Below are 20,951 nucleotides of genomic sequence, written 5' to 3' on the forward strand. Positions count from 1 at the left end.
CCAGGATTGTTGTTGTTATAGAACCAGCTACTTGCAACTCAATGTTCCAAGTAGCACGGGCTATGGTGAGCCCGTTAGAGAGACTCCAGGAGCTGTTTACCGTATGAGTGTGTAGATTACTCGCATCTCGTGTTGATACATTTGAGTGGCAGCTGATTACACTTAAGTGAAAAGTCTTCTACACTAGGTAATAGTTGACCCTATTAATAGTAGTTACTGTCAAGAACAATAGTTGACTCATTAATGTACCTCATTGTGTGTGTACCACACACGTTATTTAATAGTTTACCCTTTGTAAGTTTATCTTATAAGTATGAATTTACCTTATAAGTTTAACATGAACGGCTACTTTGGGGGAGAAGTTCTTATGAATGGGAGTTTACCTCTTATGTAAAGATATATTTATATTTTCTGGAATAGGATAATAATTATGTTTTTAGGCGCATATTTTTGTGCACATTTATACAACACAATGGAGGAGTTCGATAACACAATGAAGGAGTTCAATAACACAATGGAGGAGTTCGATAACACAATGGAGGAGTTCGATAACACAATGGAGGAGTTCGATAACACAATGGAGGAGTTCGATAACACAATGGAGGAGTTCGATAACACAATGGAAGAGTTTGATAACACAATGGAGGAGTTTGATAACACAATGGAGGAGGTCGATAACACAATGGAGGAGTTCGATAACACAATGGAGGAGTTCGATAACACAATGGAGGAGTTCGATAACACAATAGAGGAGTTTGATAACACAATGGAAGAGTACGATAACACAATAGAGGAGTTCGATAACGCAATGGAGGAGTTTGATAACACAATGGAAGAGTACAATAACACAATAGAGGAGTTCGATAACGCAATTGAGGAGTTCGATAACACAATGGAGGAGTTCGATAACACAATGGAGGAGTTCGATAACCCAATGGAGGAGTTCGATAGCACAATGGAGGAGTTCGATAACACAATGGAGGAGTTCGATAACCCAATGGAGGAGTTCGGTAACACAATGGAGGAGTTCGATAACACAATGGAGGAGTTCGATAGCACAATGGAGGAGTTCGATAACACAATGGAGGAGTTCGATAACCCAATGGAGGAGTTCGATAACACAAGAAAGGAGTTCGATAACACAATGGAGGAATTCGATAACACAATGGAGGAGTTCGGTAACACAATGGAGGAGTTCGATAACACAATGGAGGAGTTCGATAACACAATGGAGGAGTTCGATAACACAAGGGACGATTTCAATAACACAATTGAGGAGTTCAGTAACACAAAGGAGGAATTCATTGGAACTCGTTACTGGAGCTGACAGTTCAATAGCAAGTGGCGTTGTATAGCATGACATTCCGTGGCTTATTCAATATATAATTTAACGTGGTATAGCATAAGACCAGAGTGGCAAGCCTTATATGCCCCTCGGGCTAATCTTGACAAATGAGTATATAATTAGAGTTGCAACGTTGACCACCTGGATCGTAGATTACTTGAAGACCTTGTGCCAGCTGGGGAAGGGGTCGTTCCCCCCTATTACAGGGTAGCACAGGAATACTTCCACCAATCAGCTTGTAAAGCTAATACCGAGTCTACCAGTTAGAAGAGAGATACGTGCATCCACTGAACCAATCACAGAGCAGAGCGGGAATGGTATCCAGCAATCAGCCAAAGCCAAAACAACTTCTGATCATTAGGAGAAAGCACGAAAATATGCACAGAATCATCGCCAGTCAGAATAAAGTATATTTACTGTTGGCCAAACCCCACACTAGAATATGAAGAGATGACGTCGTTACGGTCCGTCCTGGACCGTTATCAAGTCGATTGTGACGACCGAAACGACGACGTTTCGGTCGTCACAATCGACTTGATAACGGTCCAGGACGGACCGTAACGACGTCGTCTCTTCTTATTCTAGTGTGGGGTTTGGTCAACATACTTCAGCCACGTTAATGTGACTCTTCATCTGTATAAAGTATATTTACTATTTCTATAATCAAAGCCGTGATGGGAATGAACTCACGAAGATAAGGTTTAGCAGATTATAAGATAGGATAGGATCTGCTAATCTTATAGGATAAGATTAGCAGAAAGCACTAAGTCAGTTTGGCTATATAGCACCTGGAAGGGATGTGAGGATAAGGAGCAGGGATATGACGGAAGGAAGGATATGCTGCCTGTGCAACTGCAAACGTCGGGGATCGAACAGCGACCCGCACAAGAAGCGAGGCCGCCGGTCGACTAACCAATTCAAGCGGTTGGGCATGATTGGAGGGTATGTTGTAAGATAACAAAAATACGGTCTGAGAGCCCTAACTGGATAAGGGCTTCATGCCTCGCGACCCTAGCTAGAATATTTACCTGAATTTACCTTAGGGGCCACCCTATCTGCTGGCCTTGACGGGAGCAGGAAGCCGGCAGCTTGTCAAAGGTCCCCCCTCCCTCCCCCAATATTTATCTCCATTAAACGCCTGTCGTTGCCTGTGGGTAGGATGCTTATCACCGTGGAATGGGGAATATGGAACAGAGAAACGGGAGGGTATTGAGGTGTGGGAGGGGAAGAAGGTAAGTTTCAGCCTCATATAGAGCGGTGTGGGTTGGGGAGTGTGGAACCTTTTGGGCACCGGGGATATGTTGGGGGAATGGGTGGGATGAGCCACGATGGGTTGGAATGATATGTGGGTGCTTGTGTGTTTGTGGGCACACACACACACACACACACACACACACACACACACTCACACACACACACACACACACACACACACACACACACACACACACACTCTCACACACACACACACACACACACACACACACACACACTCACACACACACACACACACACACACACACACACACACACACACACACACACTCACACACACACACACACACACACACACACACACACACACACACTGTGTGTGTGTGTGTGTGTGTGTGTGTGTGTGTGTGAGTGTGTGTGTGTGTGTGTGTGTGTGTGTGTGTGTGTGTGTGTGTGTGTGTGTGAGTGTGTGTGAGTGTGAGTGTCTGTGTGTGAAGAAAATTGGCAAATTGTGTTGACCAATGTTGAGGAGCTCGTGCAATAACCCACTGTGGATGATCTGTCAGACACGAGGTGAGCGTTTACAGTGATCTCACTGTCAGAACATCTGCAACTGTAGGAAAATGGTTTAGAAAAACAATTAAAATGATGAAAATGTAAGAAAATAAAGTTTTAGAACATTATTGTGTTTATGGTCCTATAACAGAATTATTTGATCATGTTTCTATAACAAAATTCTTTTATCATGGTTCTATAACAAAATTATTTGATAGGTATAAAATAGGATGTCTGTCTGTCTGTCCCAAGTAGGAGGTCAGACGCTTGGAAAGTCTCCCAACTTTTCAAGACGACACGTAGGGTGTGTGTGAATGTCATAGGTCAGTCGGAGTTGTCCTCAATTCCACCTATATGCCTACCTACCGTTTAGCAATTTTCAATTGGTATAAACCAATTTTCATGAAGTCTGAAATCGTGGATATGTCTTCCGTAGAGTTATTTAAATGTTTTATTCCCACCCATCCTCCTAATTATGACGCATTATGACGTATAATTTCCCTAAGGCCAAAAACTGATGTTACTAACAATGCCAGCGGCATCGCGAAATTTAGGTGATGTCCCGTTTTTTGTTCGTGGGTCCTGGGGTTGGTTAAGTTCAGGCACCATAGTACAACAGTTTAGTGACCTTGAGAATATTACATTTTCTGGAAGGGGGAGAGTGTGGGAAGGGGGGGGGAGAGGGAGAGGGAAGGAGAGTGGGGGGAGGGGTGTAGATAGGTGAGATTGGGAAAAAGGGGGGATGAGGGGGGGAGATTGGGAAAGAGAGGGGATATTTGGGAGAGGGGGAGCAAGATGGAAGAGGAGAGAGAGTGGTGGGGGTAGAGGAAGAGAGAGAGAGAGAGGAGGGGGGATGGAGCGAGCCCCCCTCCCCCCCCCACCCACAACCAGGAACTGTGTTGTGATTCTATAACATATAATAGATCAAATAATTCAGTTATAATAATATGCAATAATATGACCAGTGTAGCAACCAACAAAATAGCAGTAAATAATGTTAAATAACACTGAAAATAAAAATACTATCACTAAGCCTAATAATAATGGTAGAAATAAACTAATAAAAATTAGTTATAAAAGGTTTAATTTTTATAATAATAATTATATTCGTAATATAAAAATTAATAAAAATTTATATTATAAAATAATAACAACAGTAGCAACAAATTAATAATAATAATAATAAAGCAAAAAAATATAAAATACTATATCAATAATTTTTTTAATAACGTTAATAACGAAACAATAAAGAGACAATAACAATAACATCAATTATTATAACAAAAAATAATATTACGTAAGAAAATTAAAGGAAAGAAAGAATTAATATATTTATCCAAAGGTTAAGAATTATGACGATTTTGATAAGGCAGAAGACCAGGTGTGGAGGCCAGGTGTGGAGACCAGGTGTGGAAGTGGTGGCCAGGTGTGGTAGTGGAGACCAGGTGTGGTAGTGGAGACCAGGTGTGGTAGTGGAGGCCAGGTGTGGTAGTGGTGGCCAGGTGTGGTAGTGGAGGCCAGGTGTGGTAGTGGAGGCCAGGTGTGGTAGTGGAGGCCAGGTGTGGTAGTGGAGACCAGGTGTGGTAGTGGAGACCAGGTGTGGTAGTGGAGGCCAGGTGTGGTAGTGGAGGCCAGGTGTGGTAGTGGTGGCCAGGTGTGGTAGTGGAGGCCAGGTGTGGTAGTGGAGGCCAGGTGTGGTAGTGGTGGCCAGGTGTGGTAGTGGAGGCCAGGTGTGGTAGTGGTGGCCAGGTGTGGTAGTGGAGACCAGGTGTGGTAGTGGAGACCAGGTGTGGTAGTGGAGGCCAGGTGTGGTAGTGGAGGCCAGGTGTGGTAGTGGAGGCCAGGTGTGGTAGTGGAGGCCAGGTGTGGTAGTGGTGGCCAGGTGTGGTAGTGGCGGCCAGGTGTGGTAGTGGAGACCAGGTGTGGTAGTGGCGACCAGGTGTGGTAGTGGAGGCCAGGTGTGGTAGTGGAGACCAGGTGTGGTAGTGGCGGCCAGGTGTGGTAGTGGAGACCAGGTGTGGTAGTGGCGACCAGGTGTGGTAGTGGAGGCCAGGTGTGGTAGTGGTGGCCAGGTGTGGTAGTGAAGGCCAGGTGTGGTAGTGGAGGCCAGGTGTGGTAGTGGAGACCAGGTGTGGTAGTGGTGGCCAGGTGTGGTAGAGGAGACCAGGTGTGGTAGTGGCGGCCAGGTGTGGTAGTGGAGACCAGGTGTGGTAGTGGCGACCAGGTGTGGTAGTGGTGGCCAGGTGTGGTAGTACAGGCCAGGTGTGGTAGTGGTGGCCAGGTGTGGTAGTGGTGGCCAGGTGTGGTAGTGGAGGCCAGGTGTGGTAGTGCAGGCCAGGTGTGGCACAAGAGACCCCCAGGTGTGGCACAAGACCCCCAGGTGTGGTACAAGAGATCGCCCAGGTGTGGTACAAGACCCCCCAGGTGTGGTACAAGACCCCCAGGTGTGGTACAAGAGACCCCCAGGTGTGGTACAAGAGACCCCCAGGTGTGGTACCAGAGACCCCCCAGGTGTGGTACCAGAGACCCCCCCAGGTGTGGTACAAGACACCCCCCAGGTGTGGTACAAAAGACCCCCCAGGTGTGGTACAAGACCCCCAGGTGTGGTACAAGACCCCCCCCCCAGGTGTGGTACAAGACACCCCCCAGGTGTGGTACAAGACACCCCTAGGTGTGGTACAAGAGACCCCCCAGGTGTGGTACAAGAGACCCCCCAGGTGTGGTACAAGAGACCCCCCAGGTGTGGCACAAGACCTCCCCCCCAGGTGTGGTACTAGAGACCACAGGTATTCTACGTTTTTACGACGTATATTTTCGTTGTCATAACGTTATTGTTACAAGGTGAGAACGTTCTAACAACGAAACTATGCGCCGTGGTTACGTTGTGTTTTTTTCAGGGTTAGGGAAGGTTAGGTTGATAAGGTAGGTGACCTTCCTCTGTGGAGGTGGAGGCTGGCCAGTGTTGGGTGATGGCGTGGGAGGCTGGCCAGTGTTGGGTGCTGGCGTGGGAGGCTGGCCAGTGTTGGGTGCTGGCGTGGGAGGCTGGCCAGTGTTGGGTGCTGGCGTGGGAGGCTGGCCAGTGTTGGGTGATAGCGTGGGAGGCTGGCCAGTCTTGGGTGATGGCGTGGGAGGCCAGAGTTTGTCATCTTTCTTTGTCACTCTCTTCCTGATTCTCACCTTGTGGGTACAGGTGATTCACACACACACACACACACACACACACACACACACACACACACACACACACACACACACACACACACACACACACACACACACACGTATGCTTTGATAAATATTACTTAGAGTTAAGTTATAGAGAATCAAAAATGGACAAGTTAGTTCATATATATTCGTTCGAGTCATTATTTTATGAATGTCTTCCCTATTGTTTGTATCTTTCGTTGTGTGTAAAAAACGCATTTATTTGTTTCATAAAACGTATATGTGTGTGTGTGTGTGTGTGTGTGTGTGTGTGTGTGTGTGTGTGTGTGTGTGTATGTGTGTGTGTGTGTGTGTGTGTGTGTGTGTGTGTGTGTGTGTGTGTGTGTGTGTGCGTGTGTGCGTGTGTGTGTATGTGTGTGTGTGAACATTCCAAGGAGGAGGGTGAGGGCGGGTGATATAGGTGCTGGTGGTATAGGTGGTGGTGATATAGGTGGTGGTGGTATAGGTGGTGGTGGTATAGGAACCAGGAAACACAGGCTTATTCAGTGGAGGAGCGACCAGCAGTCAGATTTATTTAAATTTTATATATATTTACATAAATATTTGCATTGGTGATTCTTATAAATAACACCGAACCTTCCTCAAACATATAGACGCCGCTGTCTCTCTCTTTCTAAAGCGACTCCATTTTTTTTATTCTTTGATATTTCACTATATATATATATATGTATATTGTATATACTTGTTAAGGGCCAATTCGCTTTGAGCTATACAAAAATATCTGTATACAACTCATGCCCGCAGGGGGGTATAGTGGGGGACAGATGCTACGGCAGAGGTAGAGTCGAGGTGTGTTATAGGGTATTGGGAAAAGGGTATCGGCCTGTGTAATTAATATAATATTGGATCCTATACAACAGGAAATATTATGAGACGTAGACCAAAGAGAGAACAAATATTAAGTGGCTTTGTTTCATCTCAAGCCCGATTGGAGTCTACTTTGCGAAGGAAGGAGAGGCCTCCTTCGTCAGTAGGCAGGATACGACAGGTTCCTTGGTTACAGATGTCCACAGAGCAGCGGAGGTGATCCCGTGGGAGGTATATATGAATGCCAAGGAGTTCCTCTGGCGGAGGAGCGCTCTGAATCACCACTGGCGGTAGTTTGAAGGGTCGTCGAGACGTGACTCCCGGACCACCGTCAGCGCTGCCTGCCAGGAGGTGCTCGGTCGTTGGAAGGGCCACCACAACCTCGTCTAGTGGTGCACGGCTCATTTACTTCCTGGAAAGTAAAAGATACTGTTTTTTACTAAGCAATAACTATGGCCATCACATACAGACACAACTAATAATATTACCGTCACTACTACAGCGTCTATTATCAATATTTGTTATAGACGAGGAGGAAGAACAAGAAAAACGAGTTTTCTTAAAACATTTTGAAGACATAGGGTCAGATTCACGAAGCAGTTACGCAACTACTTACGAACGTGTACATCTTTCTTCAGTCTTTGACGGCTTTGTTTACATTTATTAAACAGTTTACAAACATGAAAACTTCCCAATCAACTGTTGTTATTGTTATAAACAGCCTCCTGTTGCTTCGGAGCTCATTACCTGTTTAATAATTGTAAACAAAGCCGTCAAAGATTGAGAAAAGATGTACAGGTTCGTAAGTACTTGCGTAACTGCTTCGTGAATCTGGCCCATGATCACTAAGCCTTGACTGTGAACCACATCCTTTATAAGTTTAGTGTAAGCCTGCTGGTGTAATGTTAAGTGATGTCAAGACTCGACGGAACGAGGAGTCGGCGAAGAAATCCTCAACGTCTCTCACTCTTGCCGAGAGAGAGAGAGAGAGGAGTGTGTAGGAGGGGGGAGACTGTACACAAAGGGGGAGAAACTACTTTAGTGACTGTGCACATTGGGGAAACTCCTTTAGAAACAGTACACAAGAGGGGATACTCTCCCTCGGTGACTGTACACAAAGAGGGAGACATTCCTTCAGAGACAGTGGACAAGAACGGGAGACTCAGGTGTCTTCACTAGACCAACCTCAGCTGCTGCTGGTGCTGCTGCTGCTGCTGATGCTGTGGTCTCTCCTGCTGTATCTGCTGCGTCACGTCCCTCTTGCCGATGTCGTTTAATAGCTTCTGGTTGTGCTGAACTCTCTGCATCTGCTGACGCTGCTTCTTGCGGGCCATCTCTAGGTAGAGCGCCTGTCGTAGCACCTTCATCGAGGCGTCGATGGAGAGGGAGAGACCGGAGGTCCCTCGTCGGCCAGGTCCTTTTGTCCAGGTCCTCTTGACCATAGTGTTGTTATCGAGGATGTTGGTGCTGCTGGGACTACTGCTGTTGATGTTTCGGCTGTTCCTGATCCTCCTGCCGCTGCTGCTGCTGGTGCCAGTGGCCTGCTCAATAAAAGAAAGACCCGTGGTTTAACATATTACTAATAAGAATGTTTTACATGTATAATGTTATGGACATGTTCCACACTTCCTCCCGTATCTGCATTAAGTTTTCTCATCCCCCACTAAGCCCTCCCTCCCTCCCTCCTCTAAGCTCTCTCACCCTCCACTCATCTACACATATACACAGACAATTGTGTCTTAAACCCGCTCCAAATGCAATCTCCGTTCCGCTTTTCTATTGGAAATACAAATAGATATTCTTTGTCGGCGCCGCTGTCTCAAGCTGCATTCTCCGTGATCTTATTAGATACAAACACGTCTGTGGCACTCTGGTATAGTGAGCCACAGCCCCCCCACTCCTCGGGGCTGCTCCTCGGGGTTGACAGTGGTTGACAGCCAATGTCAACCCGTCAACCCGCGGTATCCACATACAAATCAACTCTACGTCTCGTTAACATGTCAGTAGTTGACCAACACATTTACACAACTAATTTTAAGGAGAGTGTGGGTGCTGAAGAAACCATTAAATATATCGGGTTAGGAAACCTGGGAGTTCGAAGCCTCTTCTGTGAAATGGAAAAATAGATTGTTTCCTAGATAGATTCCTTGCTGCTTCTCTCCACCACCTTGCACCTCTTCACCCATCCCTACACTCACCCCACCCATCCCTACACTCACCCACCCATCCCTACACTCACCCACTCATCCCTACACTCACCCCACCCATCCCTACACTCACCCACTCATCCCTTCACTCACCCACCCATCCCTACACTCACCCACCCATCCCTACACTCACCCACTCATCCCTACACTCACCCACCCATCCCTACACTCACCCACTCATCCCTACACTCACCCACTCATCCCTTCACTCACCCACCCATCCCTACACTCACCCACCCATCCCTACACTCACCCACTCATCCCTACACTCACCCACCCATCCCTACACTCACCCACTCATCCCTACACTCACCCACCCATCCCTACACTCACCCACCCATCCCTACACTCACCCACTCATCCCTAAACTCACTCACCCATCCCTACACTCACCCACCCATCCCTACACTCACCCACCCATCCCTACACTCACCCACTCATCCCTACACTCACCCACCCATCCCTACACTCACCCACTCATCCCTACACTCACCCACCCATCCCTACACTCACCCACCCATCCCTACACTCACCCACTCATCCCTAAACTCACTCACCCATCCCTACACTCACCCACCCATCCCTACACTCACCCACCCATCCCTACACTCACCCACTCATCCCTACACTCACCCACCCATCCCTACACTCACCCACCCATCCCTACACTCACCCACTCATCCCTACACTCACCCACCCATCCCTACACTCACCCACCCATCCCTACACTCACCCACTCATCCCTACACTCACCCACGCATCCCTACACTCACCCACGCATCCCTACACTCACCCACCCATCCCTACACTCACCCACTCATCCCTACACTCACCCACCCATCCCTTCACTCACCCACCCATCCCTACACTCACCCACTCATCCCTTCACTCACCCACCCATCCCTACACTCACCCACGTATCCCTAAACTCACCCACTCATCCCTACACTCACCTACTCATCCCTACACTCACCCACCCATCCCTACACTCACCCACTCATCCCTACACTCACCCACGCATCCCTAAACTCACCCACGCATCCAAATTCCTACATCCAAGCCAAGGTGAAGTCCCAGTTGTTGTTGTTGTTAAAGATTCGCTACTTGGAACAAAAAGTTGCAAGCAGCACAGGCTATGGTGAGCCCGTAGTTCTCAGGAGTCCGAGGAGGTGGTCACCATTCTCATTAGCGCCACCTCTTGCCCTCCTCACAACGTGTTTTGATTTATCTGCTTTAAATAACGCCCAGTGTTGTTGTTGTTGTTTTAGATTTAGCTACTCAGAACGAAGTGTCCATGTAGCACGGGCTATGGCGAGCCCGTAAGTCCCAGTGCAATACACTGCCGGTTTTATGGGCGTTTTACGGCTTCTTGTGAGGTGTCCGCCAAGTTAGCCGGGCGAGTGAATATCGGGCTCCTGGCCGGATAAGGTCCGGCTGGGGATTCTAGCGGTCTTTGCGGAAATGTTAATGGCTCTTCTGCGAAATGGAATTAAAGATTAGGATGGAATTGTTGGTGGTATTGATGTCGAGTCTAGTCCTTACTGAATGGCGATTGGTGGTTGTGAAGTGGGATTTGGGTTGTGGATATTGGTGGATTCTGGTGGATGTTGATGGATTCTTCACGGATGTTGATTGGTTCACAACGGAAGTTAATGGGTACTTAACGGTTGCTGATGGGTACTTAACAGCCGTTGATGGGTACTTAACGGTTGTATGAGCAGCTGACGTTATCCTATTTATATGAGCGTCTGGAGTTAGATTGGGTGTTATGTCCACTTCCAGGAGTTTTCTCTAGTCGTTATAGGGAGGTAGTTTCCCTTCACCGTGTATAGGCTTTTAGGTCTCCTGGCTCCTAATCCCATTTTTATCACCTTGCACGTGCTGCTGTTGAACTCTAGCAGCCATTTCTCGGACCAGCTCTGCAGTGCAACCTGTTAGTCATCCTGGAGAATCTAACAATCCTTATATGTCTCAACCCTCCTCATTAGTTTTGCATCATCTACAAACATCGAGATATTATACTCAACTCCTGCAGTCAAGTCGTTCACATATATGAGAAATAGAATGGGTCCCAGCACCGATCCTTGAGGCACCTTGCTACTCTACGCCAGTGCGACTCCTCGCCCCTCACTGTCACTCTCTGAGATCTGTCCGTTAGGTAATTCCTTACCCATGGTAATGCGTTGACGCCTATTCCTGCCTGCTTCTCAAGTTTGTATGTGTGCCTCTCTTCTGAGAGGCACACATACAGGTGCCTCTGTATGTGTGTTTGTATGTATTTGCCTCTCAAGTAACCTGTGTGGTACTGTATCAAAGGATTTTCGACTGTCCAGGAATATGCAATCTGTCCAGTCTTCTCTGTCTTGCCTTATTTTCGTTATCTAATTCTAAAACTAGTTCGTCAGGCATGATTTCCTTTCTCTGAAGCTGTGTTGTTGTTGTTTACTTAAAAACCTAATTCTTTCCAGGTGTGCAACTAGTCTTAACCTTATAATTCTTTCAAGCACTGTGCAAGGGATGCTTGTGAGCGACACTGGTCTGTAGTTAAGTGCCACTTCCCTATCTCCTTTCTTGAAAATTGGCACCACATTAGCCTTCTTCCAGCAACTGTACTCACCTAGTTGAGCTTGCGGGGGTTGAGCTTTGGCTCATTGGTCCCGCCTCCCAACTGTCGATCAACTGGTGTACAGATTCTAGAGCCTACTGGGGTATATCTAATCTACATTTGAAACTGTGAATGGAGTCTGCCTCCACCACATTACTGCCTAAACCATACACCGGACTGTGTGTGTATGTGTGTGTGTGTGTGTGTGTGTGTGTGTGTGTGTGTGTGTGTGTGTGTGTGTAGATAAAGCAAATAGTAATTAGTAACAGTTGATTGACAGTTGAGAGGCGGGCGGAAAGAGCAGAGCTCAACCCCCGCAAGCACAACTAGGTGAGTACAAGCAATCATTCTTGACTAGTGTCCACCACTGTAGTTCTTTATGACGTGTGTTGTTGCCATGGTAACCCTCCTACGATGGGGGAGATGATGAGGGAGTATATGGTGAGGGACAGTAACAAGCACCATCTCTAACACCTGCTGCTACCTCACACCTGCTGCTACCTCACACCTGCTGCTACCTCACACCTGCCTCTACCTCACACCTCCTACCTCACACCTGCTACTACCTCACACCTGCTGCTACCTCACACCTCCTACCTCACACCTGCCTCTACCTTACACCTACCTCACACATCTATATATTGGGAACCTGCTTTAATTTACATTTAAAAAACTCTCATTTTACATTTGCTGGATAATTCCCCCTCTCACCCCACCTGGAACTCCCCCTCCCCTCCCCTCCCCTCACCTCAAAACCACCCCAGAATAATCCTACCTCTCACCCCATCAGGATAATCCTCCTCCCCCCCTCCTCCCCAGCTGGATAATCTCCCTGGATGACGTGTGGATGAGTGACAGGTGTTGGAAAGCGTAGCGGTTGAGCCCATAAATGATCTTGGAATTCCATTATGGATACTTCCTTCAGGCAATCTATCATCGTAGACAGCTACGGCTGCCTGCCTGTCTTCCTGCCTGCTTGCCTGCCTGCCTGTCTGCCTGTTTGCCTGCCTGCCTGTTTGCCTGCCTGCCTGTCTGTCTGCCTGCCTGCCTGCCTGCCTGCCTGCCTGCCTGCCTGCCTGCCTTCTTGTCTGCCTACCTGCCTGCCTCTCTGCCTTCTAGTCTTCCTGTCTGCCTCCCTGCCTGCCTGCCTCCCTGCCTGCCTCCCTGTCTGCCTTCCTGTCTTCCTGTCTGCCTCCCTGCCCGCCTGAACCATCCCTTCCTTGCGTCACTGCGTCACAGTATGAGGGGACGCAACTATCAGAGACGGGGAGATATTAAGGTTGAGGCGTTAGTGTATTGGGTATAAGTGTGAAGGGATGCTAAGAAGGTGGGAAGTATAAGGGGCGGCCCAGGGGAAGAAGGTAGAGGGGATAAGTAGGAAGTAGGAAGTTGTGGGGGGGGGGAGGGAGGGGGAAGAGTAGGGAGAGAAAAAGTAATTATATAAGAAGAAATAGTCAAGAAAATAATCTCTCGTTCGCGGAATTGGCAATCTAAGCAGTATTGTTTGAGTCATTATCAAAGTTGACTCTCTCTCTCTATCTCTCTATCTCTCTCTCTCTCTCTCTCTCTCTCTCTCTCTCTCTCTCTCTCTCTCTCTCTCTCTCTCTCTCTCTCTCTCTCTCTCTCTCTCTCTCTCCGTTGTGCATGACCACCATTAACTTCTCATAATTAGTTTCTATGCCTCGGGCAGCGAGGATATCTCAAGGTACGAAAAGTGTTGTTATCTTCACCCCGCTATATCAAACATATATATGCTAGATAACCGAAGCTTGGCATAGTTATAATAAATACTTTTAACACTTTATGAAATCTAATTTAAAATCAGCTTTTGAACTTTCCCTTCAACTCTTAACAAATATATAAAAGAGAGGTGGAAAGTGGTAAAAATTCATTATAATATAATCCTGGAATGTTACATATAATGTTGGTTCGGTGCGTTTCGGACGGATCTGTGAAATTGTCTAAATTTGCCAAATTCTTTTCATGGATTTTGCTGACTGTTTATTGGGAACTTTCCAACTGGAAACGAAGTTAAGAATTTGCTTCTGGAGTAAGGTGGCACTTTCCCCATGGGTGTAGGTAGGTGGCACTGTCCCATGGGTGTAGGTAGGTGGCACTTTCCCCATGGGTGTATGTAGGTGGCACTTTCTCCATGGGTGTAGGTAGGTGGCACTTTCTCCATGGGTGTAGGTAGGTGGCACTTTCCCCATGGGTGTAGGTAGGTGACACTTTCCCCATGGGTGTAGGTAGGTGGCACTTTCCCCATGGGTGTAGGTAGGTGGCACTTTCCCCATTGGTGTAGGTAGGTGGCACTTTCTCGTGGGTGTAGATATGTGGCACTTTCTCGTGGGTGTAGGTAGGTGGCACTTTCTCGTGGGTGTAGGTAGGTGGCACTTTCCCCATTGGTGTAGGTAGGAGACACTTTCTCGTGGGTGTAGGTAGGTGGCACTGTCCCATGGGTGTAGGTAAGTGGCACTTTCTCGTGGGTGTAGATATGTGGCACTTTCTCGTGGGTGTAGGTAGGTGGCACTTTCTCGTGGGTGTAGGTAAGTGGCACTTTCTCGTGGGTGTAGATAGGTGGCACTGTCCCATGGGTGTAGGTAGGTGGCACTTTCTCGTGGGTGTAGGTAGGTGGCACTTTCTCGTGGGTGTAGGTAGGTGGCACTTTCTCGTGGGTGTAGGTAGGTGGCACTTTCTACAGTGCCATGGAGGCGTGTATCTAGTCGAACATGTGATGCGTTAGACCTTCGTTCTCGCCTGCCTCTTGGATGGCAACTTTCATGTCAGCTACTGTCAGAGGCCTATACTGCCTTGCACTCCCCCTCCCTCTTCCATTTCCACGCCCCTGAATAGCCAAGAGGAAGCCTCCAACTCCAGCAGGACCTTGCAGGAGGGCCAGCAGGGCCAGCAGGGCCAGCAGGGCCAGCAGGGCCAGCAGGGCCAGCAGGGCCTTATACGAGGAACAGCAGGGCAAGAACAGCAGTAATTGCCTTACTGACCAGTAGGGTCTAACACCTGTACCCACATGGACACAGTGACGTCACAGTCGTCACACACCTCGTCACACTATATAAACAACATTTTCTCATATTTACGTTACGTTAGACGTGGATACGTTGAGTTAGAGTAGGTTGGCTTACGGTCGGTTGGATAAGGAAGGGTTAGGTTAGATTAGGATATGTTGAGTTACATTAAATTGGGTTACGGTAGGTTTTGTAAGGTTGGGTTGGTGTTAGGTCGAGATGGGTTAGTTCGGGTTAGGTTGGGGTGGGTTAAGTTAGATTAGGATAGGATAGGATAGACTAGGCTTGTTTAAAGAGCATCAGCTGTGATGTGGAGGATACATACTTCTCTCGGGTTTTGGACCCTGCTCTTATAGAATACTGTAATTGCTCCTAATTTGCATCTCTAATTACTCCCCAGAAAATGTAATTGAAAGTTTTCCTTTTCTGGAAGTGAACTAAAGAGACGTCCGAATCTTTGTGACCTCGAAGCGCTACAAAATAAAAACATTATTTTTAAAAACACGTTTTCGATGTATTTCTTAGAATGGATAAAAATCCTTGAATTTGTATTATGCAGTTCTCACCAGTTCCGGGAACCAGAAGATCACTTATAAGTGCTTGTTTGCAATCGTCTTAAGTCACTTTTACGTTGATGACCAGACCACACACTAGAAGATGAAGGGACGACGACGTTTCGGTCCGACCTGGACCATTCTCAAGTCGATCGACTTGGAAAGTCGATCTTTCGATCCACCACACCTTCTAGTGTGTGTGGTCTGGTCATCATATTTTAGCCACGTTATTGTGACTCACTTTTACGTCATTGTTGAAATTAAATTCACTTATTTTGTTCAATTCTGGGGAATTAATTATTGAGAATAGTTGTGGTGGAGTTAGTTTCTAGAGCCTGGTGTTGTTACTGCCTGTTGATATTGCTGCTCCTCACTGGTCCTTGTGTATCACCCCTCATGACACACCTGGGGGTCCTTGTGGGAGGGTTATTGACTGGGTCTTATAGTCACACTACCTGGCTCCCGCCCACACTACCTGGCTCCCGCCCACACTACCTGGCTTCCATCCACACTATCTGGCTCCCACCGAATCACCCAGCCCCCGCCCACAGAACCCCCGACAAACATTCTCACCCCCACCCAGACTTGACAAACACAGCCCACACTCACACCTCACCAACACAGCCCACACTCACACCTCACAATCACAGCCCCACACTCACACCTCACCCACGTCTCATCACAACATCTCCAGTCCTCATGAGGGAAAATATTTTATTCAGAAGAACGCATTATTTAACCAGAACATGAACTTCACACAATAGTTTTTCCAACCACTTGGACTGGTCGGTAGAGCGACGACCTTCCCTCTTGCAAGGTCGGCGTTCGATCCCCGACGGTCCAGGTTGTTGGACTCTTGAGCCCGTTCCCATATCCCAGCACCTTAATGTCCCCTTGTCCCTCTCAAGTGCTGAATAGTCACGCTGGCTAAGTCTGCCCTCACGTCCCAGTATTTAGTCTATCACATATCCCTTCCAAGTGCTATAGAAGCCATTTCGGTTTAACGCTTTCTCTTACTGTGGCTTTGACTAATAATAAAATTAGTAGTGATAATAATAATAATAATAATAATAATTGGGTTAAAATGATTATCAATACTCTACAAAAGTAAAAAAAACAAAAAGACTCTAATTCGAAGCCAGTATATCTGTGGAGTACGTAGAAGTGATTACAAACTAAAAACTTCTAAAGAAACCAATCAAAAACCTTACCTCGTCTCCTTGGTTTAAGTACTCCCAAAGCAGGTAATAGCGAGGGTCAAGGAGCAAGTAGTCATCTGGACTCGCTACTCCTTCCTCTGCTGCTGCTGCTGGCGACGAAGAGGCAATAGCCAGGTCGTTAGGGCCTTCGGCACCACCCACGGCCTCGGAGAGCACCCGCTGGAGGCGGTAGGCTGCGGCCTGCGAGTTGGGGTCGTCCAGTTCCCTTAGAATGTCGTTCTCGTCGTACCTGCAGGCCAGGGAGAGCAGCGAGACGGGTGAGTGAGGTGATGGGTGGTGTGTGGTGGGGGTGGAGGGGTGTGGTGGGGGTCGAGGGGTGTGGTGGGGGTGGAGGGGTGTGGTGGGGGTGGAGGGGTGTGGTGGGGGTGGAGGGGTGTGGTGGGGGTGGAGGGGTGTGGTGGGGTGGGTGTGACAATAAAGTGTTGGTAGGGGTCGGGGTTTTTCACTTGTCTTGTTTCACATTATTCTGTGTGAGAATAGTCTCTGTTATTACTATTCTTTACCGTCCTCCCATCTTCATTCTCTCAGCCTGCTTGTTGTCATCTTACAGCCTCTCTAATGCCATCTGTCCAACCACTTGGGCTGGACGGCAGAGCGACGGTCTCTCTTCATGCAGGTCGGCGTTCAATCCCCGACCATCCATGTGATTGGACACCATTCCTTCCTACCCCGTCCCATCCCAAATCCTTATCCTGACTCAGTGCTATATAGTGGTAATGGCTTAAGGCGCTTTCCCCCTAAGAATTCCCTCCCCTCTTGTCCCACTGGCCAGCCTCCCTCCTCTCAGCCCTGGCCACTCTGGCCCTCAACCCGCCGCTCACTATTCAGCTTCCTGTCACTCAACAGCGGCTCAAACTTGGACCAACACCTCACTTCACAACTTTCCCTAATTGCTCGCTCTCTCCCACTTTACGCCCATCTCCAACTTTTCCTTCCATTTATCTGAAAAAAAGTTCTCGGATTCACTTAGGGATTAATTGTATTCACTATTGGTTGGTTGTGGTGATGGATGCCTCCGTTCTCGACTCACAATCAGGGAATCTGGCTTCGCTTCCCGGGTGGGACGGAAAGGGTTGGGCACGTTTCCTTTCACCTAATGACTCTGTTCACCTGACAGTAAGTTGTTGAGTTAGGCAACTGTTGAGGGGTTGCAAAGAGTGGGAAGGTCGGCAGTTCGACCCTGGTGGGACGCGATACAAGCCTAAAGTATGCATATATCTGCAGGCTTCCTGTCTCCGACAGCACTAATTTAATTATATATATATATATATATATATATATATATATATATATATATATATATATATATATATATACCAGAGAAAAGGGGAATGGAAAGTTTATAATTGGTGGTTCCATTAAGGCAGTGATGAAGGGGGACTGATACTAACGTGTCGGGTCTCCCAAGTTGGACCCGAGGGAGGTCAAAGGCCACAGTGGGGGTCAAGCTCCTGGACCCGGCTAATAGCCAGGATTAATCTCATTCCGAGGAAAGCTAAGATTGTATTAAAGAAGTTATGCCAGGGGGGGGGAGTGATTTATTCATAGTAAAACTCATGACTAAATGGTGTCATGAGTTTTTCTCCTTTTCAGAAAGGATAAAAAGTCGTGTCAGCAAGAAGAGAAACACTGTGGTCGGCATGAGGGTGGCGGCCGTGCAGGGAGGTGGGCAGAGGTGCACGCCCTGGTGACAGGTCGTGCACGGCCTCCTGCAACCTTGTGGGGTCTCCTGCTGACCCCACGAGGGCACGCCCTTCTGGGGTCAGCAGGAGGAGGTCAGGATTGAGGGCGTCACGGTGACGAGTGGGACTCTCCCAGGGGTTTCGAACTGAGAGGAATGAGCTACGAGGAAAGATTGCTGGAACTGAACTTCACGACACTGGAGGACACATGATCACTACCTACAAAATTCTGGGAGACATGATCACTGCCTACAAAATTCTCAAAGGAATTGATGGGGTAGATAAAGATTAACTGTTTAACGCGAGTGGTACGCGAACATTGGGGAAACTGGTGGAAACTGAGTAACCAAATGAGCCACAGGGACGTTAGAAATAACTTTTTCAGTGTCAGAGTAGTTAACAGATGGAATGCATTAGGCAGTGATGTGGTGGAGGCTGACTCCATACACAGTTTCAAGTGTAGATATGATAGAGCCCAGTAGGCTCAGGAACCTGTACATTAGTTGATTGACAGTTGAGAGGCGGGACCAAAGAGCCAGAGCTCAACCCTCGCAAGCACATTTACTTGAGTACACACACACGCACACATACACACACACACACACACACACACACACACACACACACACACACACACACACACACACACACACACACACACACACACACACACACACACACGAATGAGGAAGAATTTATATTACTGTGCACCACCCCATCACGGAAAACTTTGTTGAGAGTGATGCTTGTTTGAGGATAACGCTTGTTTGAGTGGGAGCGCTTGTTTGAACGAGTAGGAGCGCTTGTTTGAGCGAGTAGGAGCGCTTGTTTGAGCGAGTAGGAGCGCTTGTTTGAGTGCGAGCGCTTGTTTGAGTGCAGCTTTTCGTTTCCAACTTCTGTATGTTTCCGAAAATATCCCTGACAGCCCTTCACTTTTATTAAAAAAGACCTCACGTTTTCCCCGGCTCTTGTCACCTTGGGGGAAACAATAGCCTAAAAATATAAAGTTTTCGTCCCTTTTTCCCCTCCATCGCGACAGTGACGTTATTTATAAAAGACACAAAAATCCATTTTCTCTTTCGGTTTGAATCAGAAAATTGGCGCCTTTGACACTGGAAGTCAATTACATCAATGTGGGAATCATCTGATTTTTTTCTGTCTGAGAAATGACGGTTCATCAGAGGATGTGATTAAATAGCCTTCCATTGACCTGGGTGCTAGGAGACTCGAGTCGCGAACCCCAGACGTGTGAGGCCGTGTGATCCGTAATTAGGAAAGTTTCCTTATGAAGGCTACTCAATAGCTCGGTCGGGAGAGCTGTTGGCCTTACACGAGTGGGGTCCATGGTTCGGGTCTAAAGGGTGGATGGGATGTTTATTCCTACGGAAGTTTGGAGGACAATTTGAATAGCTTCAGCGGGTCAACCCTCAACCACTTGGGTTGTTGGTCGGTAGTGTGACAGCCTTGTTTCTTTCCGGGTTGGCGTTCGATTGCCAGTGGTAGATGGGCACTGTTCCGGCAGTCCGTTCTCATAATCCTTCTCTCTCTTTCTCTCTCTCTCTTTCTCTCTCTCTCTCTCTCTCTCTCTCTCTCTCTCTCTCTCTCTCTCTCTCTCTCTCTCTCTCTCTCTCTCTCTCTCTCTCTCTCTCTCTCTCTCTCTCTCTGCCCAACCACTTGGGCTGGACGGTAGAGCGACGGTCTCGCTTCATGCAGGTCGGCGTTCAATCCCCGACCGTCCAAGTGGTTGGGCACCATTCCTTCCCCCCGTCCCATTCCAAATCCTTGTCCTGACCCCTTCCCAATGCTATATATAGTCGCACTGGCTTGGTGCTTTCTCCCTGATAGTTCCCTTCCCATCTCTCTCTCTCTCTCTCTCTCTCTCTCTCTCTCTCTCTCTCTCTCTCTCTCTCTCTCTCTCTCTCTCTCTCTCTCTCTCTCTCTTCCCTCCCTCCCTCTCACCTGTTGAGATTAGATGCAGCAGGGGAGGGTTCCCTTCCCACTTGACGGGACAGGATGGGCTGGTAATTTTCTTCAGGCATATCTCGAGGGGTGAGGCGGTGAGGGAGCGAGAGGGGACGGAGTGAGGGGCCTCGACCCCCTTCCAGGGAGAGGCACCATGCCACTGGCACCACACCCATCAGCGCCAACACGATCGCCCTCAACGACACCATCACTGTGGGAGAGAGTGTTGGAGAGAAGTTAGTTACAATAGAATAAATGGTAATAATACTATGGTAATGGTGGCAACTCTGTTTTAGTGGTAATAAAAGGGGGGATAAGGGGAAGGAATAGAGTGATTAATAAAAGAGCGATTAGAGATAGGGAGAGAGGAAAGAAGGTGGGAAGGAAGGGGAGGGAGGAAAGTGTAGGTAATGTGCGAGAAGGAAGGGGGAAGATACAGGAGGAAAGTGAAGACTAAAGAGTTTGCTTCTTGAGCAGATAGAGAGTATCCGGCTTGTGTGTGTGTGTGTGTGTGTGTGTGTGTGTGTGTGTGTGTGTGTGTGTGTGTGTGT

At 47.8% G+C, this 20,951-nt stretch overlaps 2 protein-coding genes across 2 annotated transcripts; one reads left to right on the forward strand and one right to left on the reverse strand.

The window, feature by feature from the left end:
- Nucleotides 1–472: 472 nt before the first annotated feature.
- Nucleotides 473–1,327, forward strand: LOC138350424 (putative leucine-rich repeat-containing protein DDB_G0290503). Its single transcript, XM_069301060.1, has one exon. The coding sequence runs from the start codon at nucleotides 473–475 to the stop codon at nucleotides 1,325–1,327; it is 855 nt and encodes a 284-aa protein (XP_069157161.1).
- Nucleotides 1,328–6,818: 5,491 nt separating this feature from the next.
- Nucleotides 6,819–20,609, reverse strand: LOC138350472 (uncharacterized). Its single transcript, XM_069301434.1, has 4 exons — nucleotides 20,398–20,609; nucleotides 16,748–16,985; nucleotides 8,333–8,688; nucleotides 6,819–7,559 (listed from the first exon to the last, which is right to left on the reverse strand). Exons 1-4 carry the CDS (start codon nucleotides 20,607–20,609, stop codon nucleotides 7,553–7,555), a joined length of 813 nt encoding a protein of 270 aa, XP_069157535.1. The 3' UTR covers nucleotides 6,819–7,552.
- Between the last annotated feature and the right edge of the window lie 342 nt (nucleotides 20,610–20,951).

This window comes from Procambarus clarkii, chromosome 45 (genome assembly GCF_040958095.1).
Source record: "Procambarus clarkii isolate CNS0578487 chromosome 45, FALCON_Pclarkii_2.0, whole genome shotgun sequence".
Taxonomy (NCBI): domain Eukaryota; kingdom Metazoa; phylum Arthropoda; class Malacostraca; order Decapoda; family Cambaridae; genus Procambarus; species Procambarus clarkii.